This window comes from Mangifera indica, chromosome 16 (genome assembly GCF_011075055.1).
Source record: "Mangifera indica cultivar Alphonso chromosome 16, CATAS_Mindica_2.1, whole genome shotgun sequence".
NCBI classification, from domain to species: domain Eukaryota; kingdom Viridiplantae; phylum Streptophyta; class Magnoliopsida; order Sapindales; family Anacardiaceae; genus Mangifera; species Mangifera indica.
The window spans coordinates 9,777,501-9,789,628 of NC_058152.1; the positions used below are offsets into that span (position 1 = coordinate 9,777,501).

General features: G+C 33.5%; 1 protein-coding gene and 1 long non-coding RNA gene across 2 annotated transcripts; one reads left to right on the plus strand and one right to left on the minus strand.

The window, feature by feature from the left end:
- Positions 1 to 2,976: 2,976 nt before the first annotated feature.
- On the minus strand, positions 2,977 to 3,776 carry LOC123199787. Its single transcript, XR_006498420.1, has 2 exons — positions 3,476 to 3,776; positions 2,977 to 3,359 (listed from the first exon to the last, which is right to left on the minus strand). It is a non-coding gene; the product is annotated as an uncharacterized LOC123199787 (long non-coding RNA).
- Positions 3,777 to 7,409: 3,633 nt separating this feature from the next.
- LOC123198904 (G-type lectin S-receptor-like serine/threonine-protein kinase RLK1) lies at positions 7,410 to 9,957 on the plus strand. Its single transcript, XM_044613709.1, has one exon. The coding sequence runs from the start codon at positions 7,450 to 7,452 to the stop codon at positions 9,856 to 9,858; it is 2,409 nt and encodes an 802-aa protein (XP_044469644.1). The 5' UTR covers positions 7,410 to 7,449; the 3' UTR covers positions 9,859 to 9,957.
- The last annotated feature ends 2,171 nt before the right edge of the window (positions 9,958 to 12,128 follow it).

Here is a 12,128-nt window from a genome sequence, read left to right on the forward strand (position 1 = left end):
CTTTATTGGGTGTCACTTCATGATTTTGGTCAAGAAATATTAACCGTATAACAATTACCCTTTAGTTTTTAGAGTGTGAGGACTTTAAAAACTATTTACTTTCTTATATAGATAGATAACACATAAAGAGTTAAGATCTTTGTAATTTATCATAATAATGATATTTTAGCTAGTGCTATTAATGTTTCATATGTTTTGTGTTGTGTGCACTGAATTCTTATTGGACATGTTTTGTTTGCATAGTAAGATTGTGACACATGTTTTAGGGTTGATTTGGACAACTAAGATGGCTTCTCTTTCCATCTTAGTTTGGCTATAAGAGGAGATGATACACTTAAATTTCTTTCATCTTGGAAGTTCTTGAAACTCATAGAGTTTGTGAGTTCATTTAGATTCTTTGTAATTTGTTTTTTTCTTTTAATTAGAGAGTCATCTACACCGATTACCAAAACAGTGAGTTATCTAACTATAATATATTTATGTCTATAACCTTTTAGATTGTGTTGTCGATGGATCCTTTGTCTTTTATTTTATTTATGTAGATATAAACAGATTGGACACCTAATATGGTGAGTTAGGCTATCTAAGCTTTCCCAAATGACCTGAGATTCATTGTCATAGATGATAAAGTAACTAGAATGCTGAAGTAGGCTCAGATAATGGAGCAATGGTTTTCTCACCACCTTGGGGTGTTTGGAGAAGCAGACCAAGTTTGGTGGATTCTATTAGAGAATTAAAAGGGACTGTTAGGTCCATCTTGATTTGCAGTCCACACAAATGTGATATTAGGTTCATCAACCAACTAAATTCTCACTGCAAATTTTTGCCTTGCTGATAGAAACTAAATGCAAAATTACCTGATGCCAAGTGCCAATAATTGTTACTATTGTTGGGGATGAATGTTAGGTACCCTTGTCTCACTACTCAATACGATCTTTCACCAAGTTCGAGAGTGTCAAAATCCTTTTTTGGGGCTTAGTTTTCCAGAGACGAGGGTCTCTCTTAAGGGTTTCCACAACTAACTATATTTTTCTTCTCTGCTGCCTTCCTTTTCCTTTTTCATATATACTGTTTGTCTTTCTTCACAAGTTTTGTGATTTTTCCCTAAAGTTGGCCACGTGTCCTTTCCTCCCTTGAATTGCTATACCTCATCACAATATACCAAAGTCCTAACATTGCCTTGCCCAACGAGACCCACCTTGACCACATTGCCTTGCCCAACGAGAGCCACTTTGACCTCAAGGTGGAAAGGAGTGAGTTGCGCATTAGTTGCATCAAAAGGATAACACTTTTTCATGCCCTTTACAATTTTGGTTGCATTATTGCAAATTAACTCAAACGTGAGTGGCAAAGTGGTGAGATTTATTAGATGCTTTGATTATATAATTAAATGATTTTAAATTAAAAATAAATAATATTTAATTATATGATTACACGTATAAGTGTAAATTTATTTGTGCACTTAAAATAGGTATGTATAGTATTGCTCTTTAGACAATTGAAGGAAGAGATATGAAAAGTTTGTATCGGTTCGATAAGAGGATAGGAAATTGAGTAAGTTTAAATCTTCTCTTTTATTTTATTTAGTTACGTTAAATTTTAGGATTTTGGATTTCTTCTATTAGATTATATATGACTTAGGTTTTAATTGTGCAAGCATAGTATTCCGGTTAAAATTGTGTCTATGGATTTGAAAATTTGGATAATACATTATCCTATTTTTGTTAAATGTTTTGATGAAAAAATTTATTTTATTTGTAATTGAAAGTTTTTTGGAAATTCTGGATGATAATTGTATTTTGATTTTATTGAGTGTTTTGAAGAAAAATTATACTTTGTTTCAGTAGAAATTTTTTGTGAATTTTTCTTACATGTACGCTTTAATTTTTTCAACTTTTGTGAATTTACTATGAGTGATTAATTTATTAAAAATCTTATAACAGTTGGCCAGTGAAGGGTCTGTATATACATAATGTATGTTGAGTGAAGGTTTTGTAGTGTTAGAGTTCTATTTATGATTACTAGGACAATACGAAAATACTTGCATTTTATTATGTGATTAAAGAGGTAATTAGAAACTGTTAAGTAAAACCTTACATGATATGTAATGAATTATACTATTTTATCTCATGCTATGTTGTTTAATGTTTTAAATTAAATATTTTAAAAATTGTGTTCTAAGATTATTTCTTTTATAAACAGAACTTATATTATTTTATATAGTTGTCGAGACAAAAGTATTTGATAGATTTTTTGAATAAGGATTCTCATATATTTTTCAAAATAAAGATTTTCTTGAAAGGAATGTTTTATAAGAATTGTTTTAGTTGAATATCTATAATAACATAAGAAATTTATGAATTTATGAATTAATAAATATGATTGGATTATAATACATATAGGGATAAAAGGTCTACAGACCTATTACGAATATGAATACGAAAAAAGGTTCACAAACTTGTTATAAATATGAATAGGATGAAGGGTCTACAAACTTATACATATGTGAACATGAGAAAAGGTTTATAAACTTATACTAACATGAATATGGTGAAAGGGTTTGTGAACTAATACGAATATGAATATGAATGAGAAAAAGTCTGCATACTTACGATGAATACAGATATATGCAGCTGGGATCTAGTTTTCTTTTGGGGAGTTAGTAAATTTTGGTACTTCATAGAGAGGGAAATGTTCTTAGGCCAACTTTTGTGTGGCTTTCAATAATACACTCTAGTTTGAATGGCTGTTATTATGCAATGGTTGAGAGAGACGTTCCAAATAGCTGCAGACCAAGCTTCTGCAATAATGACGGAAGGAAAATTGGATTCTTAATCCAGAATTTTATTAATTTTAAAAATTTTACAGGGAGCTTGTATCAGATTCTCTAAAAAAAATATGAAAACAGATTACTCCAACTGAATGAACGTGAAATTAACTTCAATGATAGAACGAAAGGGTAAAAGACTACAACGATGTTACCAGGGAAAAGCTTTTACTCCACAATTATAAACATTAATTTAGACAATGTTAAGGTGCATCCAGTAGAACTAAAATCTACTATCACCTACAGATTTTACATTAAATGTTCTTGTGAATGTGACTTATCCATTCATGCTTTCAGGATATGTAAAGTGAAATTTTTGGATTGGACCAACAAGAAGGAAACATAACAGTATCCACACTCTTTCTTAATATTCCCATTCGTCTGCAAAATTCTCTTTTCAAAAAAGAAAAAGGAAAAAAATTGAAAACCCAACCAGAACTCACCGGGCTGATGTACTCGAGAAGCGCCCTGTTCGCTTTGCCGTCTTTCGCCGGCGCGTCAATTTGCACTCCCACAGCGTCATCACTCACGTCTACGAATAACAAAATAACATTAACACACAAATGAAAATAAGATATATATATATATATATATATATATATATATATAAAGAAAAAAAAAATCAAATAATCAAGAATTTATACGAACTTGTAATAGAGGAGACTTTGGAGTCGGGCTTGGCGTGGAAAGCGGTGGCCACAAAGGTGGAAGAAACGATGCGAATACATGAAGGGAAATTGTCGTTTTGAGTTTTGTTAGTGGAGGCTTCTGCGAACAGAGTTGACTCGTCCAATTTCGCCTTGGCTTTGCCTGTTTTCGCTGGCGCTATATCCGTATCTCGCGTTTGGCAACAGGGAATGTTTAGCGTGATGAGTGCTCAACGCCGAGCAATAGAGGTAGCCGTGATGACTGTTACTTGATTACTCCCCGGCACTCAAGAAGTTGTTGTCTATAGTTATTAACCTCCCTTATTGAAAAATTGAAAATTTTATATATTATCCATTCTAAAATTTAATAAAAAATATCATTAACTTTTTACTTTTAATAATATAATTTATAAAACCAAAAAAAAAAGAAAATATCACCTTTTTTTTAGCTTTTTAGTTAAAAAAACCTTTATAACATGAAATCTTTTAACCAAAAAAACTTGTGATTAAACAATAAAATATATATATTATATATTATTTTTATAAATAATTAAAAATAAAATAATATATAATAGATTTATATTCATGAATTTATATAATATTTAATTTTGTTATAATTTTATATTATTAAATTATTTAATGATGTTATTTTATATTGTTTAAAATTATTATAATATTATTTAACATTATATTAATAATTATATGATACAAAAATTTAAATTACGAAAATTTTTAAACAATGAGCGAGTTAGTGACGTCAACCCTTGGTGGCGTGGCCCAACACCCCACTGACTTTACTTTTTTTCAGTTTTTTTTGTACAGTGGGCCCTATTACCTTTAAAGATTTTCCCTTTTCTTTATTTCTGTTTTTTGGATTCTGGATTCTAGATTCTTCCTTGCACCGTGGGCTCTACACATCGCCATTGGATTTATTTATTTTTTTTTTAAATTTTCTTCCATGCAATGGGCTCCAGTACATTTAAAGATTTTCCTTTTTTTTTTTTTTTTTAATTCTCTGTTTTGAATCCTTCCTTTCACTCTGGGGCTCCACATATGAAAGAAAATAAAAAAAAATTTGGTAGAGGGTTGGTGTCACAAGGTCAATCTTTCCGGTAGCGTCAATATACAATTGGCACCTTGTGATGCAACCAAGTTTCTGCAACTTGGTTAAGCAATTTCCTCACAATATGTTCGGATAAAGAAGAGCAAGATTAATGCACAACAAGGCACAATAAGCCACAATACATGCAACAAAGAGAACAAGTCAATGTACAGGCAAATTAATCTCAATGATAGATTACAAAGGATAATATATATGTATAACAATAGTACTGGCTTTCTCACGTTTCCATTCTCTCCTGTGCATAGGACACCTAGCCCTATTTATAGACACATGTAAATACAACAGTTACATAAGAGATAGGGCAGTTACAAGTAGTTATGTGTTCAAATTCAAACTAGACAGTTATAAAACTACCAAGGCATATTCCTTCTTGTCCCAATAACTGAAGCATCTTGGACATCTCCAACTGTTTCTTTGTCAGGCTGGCTCCCATCAATGCTAGCCCTTGCTTGGTCACCCTCATTAGCCCGCATCATATTGTAGACAAGCAAGCCTACCCAAGTTTCTTGCCTCTGGACCAATGCATCTGTTTGGTCTGCAACATCCTTAGCCTAACTCTATGATTCATCTGCCTTTATTGGGTAGATGGGATGTAACCTAATCTCCCCAGTGTACTTTGCTCATTAATCAAGCCCGCAAGTTTGTATGCCCACAAGCACCCGCACAGCTCCAATGGCCCAACCGAGTACTTGCTTTATGCGCGTCTTGCCAAGGTCCTGCGCGTATGTTCCTTTGCTTGGCGCTCCGCGCCTTGCTTCCAAGTTGTGCGTGCGCCCCGTCACTTGGCGCTGCGCGCTCCTACATTCATCTTTGGCACCACCACAACGCCCCATTCGTATCCCATATGTGCGCGCGTCATTGAGTGTATTCGCGCGTGCCCATCCTGACCTCATGTATGTGTACTTGTGGCACCAGTTGCGCACACATTCGACCCATTGCAGTATGTCTGACTTTAAGGGTGTGACAAACCACCCCCACCCGTTGAACTCAACATTCTCGTTGAGAGTGTTTGTATTCTGGTTGAGTCATTCCATCTTGGATTCACCCCAGTCCTTCGAATCCAAGCAAAATCGAAGTTTAACAAAAATTCCAGGCATGTTTGACACATGTTACCACCATCTGGCTCTAAGAAAAATCTATTATCAATATGGTCTGTGAAAACAAGAAATTGCTCCTCTCCCAAAAAGTGTTCATGTTCCCTTAAACAAAACATTGTGCACAACATCTCCTTTACTACATCATTGTAGGCAACCGCACTTGTATTTAATTCCCAAATATTATGCTCCAGTGGTTCTCCATAAAAAAGGATAACAGATTGGAGTTCATTAGTAGAGACATATATGTACACTTCAAAGACATCCTCAGGTATCTAAAAGTCCTCTTCCATATGATTCCTCGAAATCAAAATAAGATTCAGATGAACTTGTTCTGCGGTTTGAGTATTAGTACCTTATAAGTATTCTGCAATTTGTTTCTCGAATTGCCACAATGTTGTGTCTCTTTCCCAAGTGGCTTTGGTCTCAAACTTCCTTTTCCATAACACCAGAAACTCTATTCTCTTAATTTAAAAAAAAGATAAAATTTTCAATTTCTCTTAATTTTTATGTACAATAATCCTCTATTATCAATAGTGATATGACAAATAATGTAAATAGTAAATTGATTATCGTCTTCACTTTAAATATTAAAAGGTTATTAAAACACTCTTAATTTTATTATTATTATTTATTAATTTTTTAAAACAAAAATAATTTCATTTTTTATTAATATAATAAGTAATATAAAATATATTTTAGAATAATTATACTTAAAGGTATTTAAGTAAAATAATATACTAATATTGTTTTATTTTTTTAACCAAACAAAATAATTATTTATACATACCAATTTTTATCAAACAATATAATCATTTATACCTAATAATCTTCTAATATAATCTTTCAAATTTGGTAATAAAATATTATCTAAATCAAACACCTATTTATAAGTATTGAAAAACAAGAAAAGAAAGGAATTTATGCCTATGGATATCCCCTCCCCATTGTCATCCCTATGTTCAACAGTCTATTAGGATTGATTTCAATAATACTTTTGATCTAATTGCATAATATGACATCACTATACTTTTATTTTGTAACATCTTTAATTTAATAGTCAGACTTACTTTTAAAATATTATTTATTTTGAACACATAATAAAACCCAAAATATATTATTTATGACATCATTTGTATTTTTCAACTCAAAATATATGTCTTGATAGCTTAAAAAACTTATAAGCTATTTAATAGTTTTATCGTAAAATCTTCGAGTGATATGAGATATACACACAACTCTAACATTTTTATTATACTTTATCAATATGAAATTATGTTTAGAAGTGTTTACAACTATTGGATATAAATACGAGTGAGTATTATTTTATTAATAAAATTGTGTGTCTATATTTTTGTTATATAATATAAATTAATATACAAATATTTGATATTATCTGTTGATTTAAATTAACTATTAAAAATAAATATATAATATTATTTTAAAATTTTTTATTCATATAAAGGTATATCATATTTACGCCCGTTTATATATTCAAAAGTTTGACCGATGAAGTCCGGGGAAAATTCACAGTAATAACAAGCACATTGATTTTAGTCAATATTTTCTGTCACTGCATTTTTTCCAAGAAGACTTGACTTTATTTTCACAATTGTGAGGCTGTGGCGTTTCCCCATTTTACAAGGCATAAGTCAGTCAACTCATCACTTCTCTCTTCAGAGTTTCAATAATCAGTTTTTCTGTTATATTTTTTTTTATCGTGTTTTTTCGACGATCAAGCTCAAAGTTAAATTGAGCATGGAGCTATTAACTAATCAGTTGATTTCTCCCATGGCCACTGCAGCATATATTCTTTCATTCTTATTCTTGATGATGATGCTTGAAGTTGAAGCCAGTCCTATTGACATTCCATCAAAAAACATAGCACGAGGCTCTTCACTCTCCCCTCTCACTAAACACACTTCATGGCCCTCGCCTTCTGGCCGTTTCGCATTTGGGTTCTACAAACAAGGCGATGGCTTCTCAGTGGGAACTTGGTTAACCACTAAACCAGATATCACACTAGTTTGGACTGCATATCGAGACGATCCCCCAGTTTCACCAAATTCTACGCTGACTTTAACCAAGGATGGTCAGCTCATTCTGAGAACCAGTGATCATCAAACCAAGGATATTCTCATCGCTAACTCCTCAGGGCCTGCTTCTTTTGCTTTAATGTTTGATTCCGGCAATTTCGTGCTCTACAATAATAGCTTTCAAAAGATCTGGTCAAGCTTCGACTTCCCCACAGATACATTACTGGGAGGCCAGAGTTTATATACTAACAATCAATTGGTTTCCAGTGTATCTGAAGCAAATAGTTCATCTGGAAGATTTCGCGTGATCTTGCAAGGAGATGGGAATCTTGTCTCATATCCCACAAGCACAACAACGGACGAATCAGAGGCATACTGGGCCAGTGGCAACTCTTACGGATCTGCAGTTCACAGCTTATATCTAAATCTTACTGGTGGACTTGTCTTGATCAATAACAAATCTAATCCTATCCAGATTTTGTATCCTGATTCTTCTTTATACAACAGCTCAATCATTTATAGGGCAACTCTAGGCCATGACGGAATTTTTCGTTTGTATTCTCATAATGGTGAGTACAACACATCCCTCGAATGGAAAAAACCGGAAGAGGCCTGTCTGGTGAAGACTTTTTGTGGCTTTAACAGCTATTGTTCACTGTATGATGACGAAGCCAGATGCCGTTGTCTTCCTGGTACTGATTTTGTTGACCCTGGTGACATGAATAGCGGGTGCGAGAGATATTATGTTGAAGAAATCTGCGCAGAAATGAATTTAACTACTACAAAATTATACAACCTGACTTCAATGGAGATGATCACATGGGATGATTATCCATATCTCCAAGAAGGAATGGACTCTAAAGAAGACTGCGGGAAATCCTGTTTAGAGGACTGCAATTGTGATGCGGCGTTGTACAAAGAACAGACTTGCAAGAAACAAAAGCTTCCGTTGACAACTGCTAGGAGAGACCAAAGTGGAGGTTCCTCGGCCATAGCTTACTTCAAATTGAGCAAGAAAAATATCACAAGAGATGCACGTGGCAATAGTTTACCAGAGCCACCAGTAGTGACAAGCAAGAAGGCAATTGTGCTAATTCTGGCAATGACTTTCAGCTTCGTTACTTGTTCATGTATTCTCCTTGGAATGTCCGGAATTTTTGTTTTCAAATACCGAGTTGCGAAATACAAATGGCTGTTGGAAACTGGAAACTTTGGCTTGTCCGATGAGCTTACTATGCGATCGTTTTCCTACAACGAGCTTAAGAAGGCAACCAATGGATTTAAAGAAGAGGTGGGCAGGGGCTCTTTTGGGGCAGTATATAAAGGAGCCTTTTACAAAGGTGAAAAACTTGTTGCGGTGAAGAGGCTGGAGAAAATGATAAATGAGAGTAGTGAAAGAGAATTCCACGCAGAAATGCAGGTAATAAGTAGAATTCATCACAAGAATTTGGTTCGATTGCTTGGTTACTGTGCTGTGGATTCGAAGAGGCTTTTGGTGTATGAATACATGAGTAATGGCTCTCTAGCTGATCTCCTCTTTCACTCTGAAACATCCCCAGATTGGAACGAGAGAGTGAGAATCGCATTGGATGTTGCTAAAGGAATTCTCTATCTTCACGATGAATGTGAAACACCCATCATTCATTGTGATATAAAGCCTCAAAACATCCTACTAGATGATTTCTGGACAGCGAAGATCTCCGATTTTGGGCTAGCAAAATTGTTAATGCCAGAACAAACAAGGACTTTCACCTTGATGAGAGGAACAAGAGGTTACATGGCACCTGAATGGTCGAAGAATACTCCAATATCAGTCAAAGCAGACATTTACAGTTACGGAGTTGTGCTCCTTGAAATTATTGCTTGCAGAAGAAACATGGACACTAAAGCATCAAACCCGGATGAAATCGTTCTTATTAACTGGGTTTACAAGTGCTTCGTTAACCGAGAGTTGAATAAACTTGTTCGTGATGAAGTAGATAAGAAGATTTTCGAGAACCTGGTAAAGGTGGGGCTCTGGTGTGTTCAAGATGAACCAGCTCTGCGTCCTTCAATGAAGAGTGTAGTGATGATGTTAGAAGGGATTACTGATGTCTGTATCCCTCCTTGTCCCACTTCTTCCTTGGGGTGAAGTCTCTTATATATGCTTAATAATTTATGAATAAAAATATGTATATAAATAAATTGTATAAATTTATCTCTATATATTGATATAATAGTTTATGATTAAGTGATGTGAGTATTTATATTTTCTTTTACTTCAAAGTCAACCAATCACAAATTGAAATTAAGACATTTCTCCTAGGTCTGTCATCTCAAAAACTTGCATCATGTCTTTTTTGAACTATTGAATAAGTCCAACATTATTGCCTGTGACCAGCAGACCATCCACATATAAAGGGATCACGATAAAGTTAGCTTGATCACCTTTGATATGTAAAGTAGATTCACAAAGACTTTTAACAAAGCCTAGTTTCAATAAGTAATCATCAACGCTGTTGTACCAAGCTCTTAGGGATTGTTTTAAACCATACAAAGCCTTCTTTAGTTGATAGACCTTGTCCTCATGCCCTTTCACAGCAAAGCCTTTATGTTGCTTGACATAGATTTCTTCCTCTAGAAATCCATTTAAGAATGTTGACTTGACATTGAGCTGGTAGATTTTCCATTTTTTCTGTGTTGCAATAGCTAGTAGCATTTTGATAGTATCTAACCTTGCAACAGGAGCAAATGTATCAAAAAAATCTATTTTAAAAATTTGAAAATGTCCCTTTACTACTAACCTTGCTTTATGCTTATTGATTGAGCCATCTGCATTTAGCTTTCTTCTAAACACCCACTTGACTCCAATCACTTTTCTATGTTTAAGTCTTTCAACTATTTCCCAAGTTTTATTTTTTTCAATCATGGAGAGCTCCTCCTACATTGCAGGCCTCAACTTGTGATCTTTTTAGCTTCCTAATACCCTTCTAGTTTAAGAACAACAACATTGCATTTTTGATAAATATTAGAGAGCAATCTAGTAAAAGCAACAAACTTCCTATATTTTAGCTACTAACAGTAACAACTAGTAAATAACAAAAAATAAAAAAGACTTTGGTAAAAAATAATTTGTAGATTTTTTAGGAATTCAACAGCTACTGATGCATTCATTCAACATTCTCCTACCTAGACTTGTTTGTAGAGCTCCTACCTAAACTTGTTTGTAGAGCTCCTACCTAAACTTGTTTGTAGAGCTTAACTAGTTGATTCAATACTGTTTAATATTTACTTTCATGAAGAATCTTCAACTTTAGCAAATGGTTTAGTAATAATTAGAAAAGCATTTATTAGCATCATATACGGAAGTTTCAACAAAAAAATTCCATATATGACACTCGCAGGAGTCCATGTTTTTTGTTGGCTCTACTACAAGCGATGTGGGAAGAGTCCCATGAGTATTCCCTTGTAACAACTCTCATAAAATATATGTAAAAACTATCATGAGAAAATATATTTTCGTGGGTGTCATGAAAACTTTGAAAACTATGAAAGATGCCCTACACATGTACTACAAGTATCTTAGGTTGACATGTGTGCTATGGGATTGAGGTCCACACACATACTATGACAATCTAGGCCTACATACGCACTATAAGATCAAGTTTTTAAAATAGGCTGTACACCTTAAAATTGGGACAAAAAATGCATATTGTAAATATAGTCTTATGCATAAAAGAAGGATTCAAACATTTTTGGATATGATTCAATTGATAATGAGTTTTACTAATTTGTCTGCATCATTCTAAAGTTATAATCTAAACGATGTTGCTCACTCATTAAACTAGGAACCATTCAAGTTTGTGGGCAAGACTCTATATGAGCTATGGACTAGTGAAAAACCCAACATAACTTATTTGACAGTTTCGGATTGTGATACTTATGTAAAAAAGTTGACTTCAAATAAATTAGGCTCTAAATCTAATAAGTGTGTCTTTATGGGGTTTCCTAAAGAAATTAAAGGATACTATTTCCAACATACAAATGAGTACAAATTCTTTGTTGCTTGTTTTGTAATCTTCTTAGAGGATGTATTCATTCTAAGAAGGACTAGTGGTGGAAGTTAGAAATGATGTTTGATTACATAGGATAACATATATGTTAGACAAAGTGAAGTGCCACATAAGGTGATTTAACATCATGAGAAGGTTATTCCACACCTAATGGAACCACCATTAGCTACATCAGAGCCATGTAAGTCTAGTCTAGTACATTACAAGCTCGAGAGATTTGGATTTCTCATAATTAAGCACAACAATGTACTAGTCATTCATGACAATAAACCCACAACTTTCAATAATGATATATTAGATCAAAAATTCGTTAAATCACTTGAAATCATGAAATCTAAGATTAACTCTT

Excerpts from the sequence above, each read along its gene's own strand:
- LOC123198904 (XM_044613709.1), top strand. The coding sequence starts at position 7,450 with ATGGAGCTATTAACTAATCAGTTGATTTCTCCCATGGCCACTGCAGCA.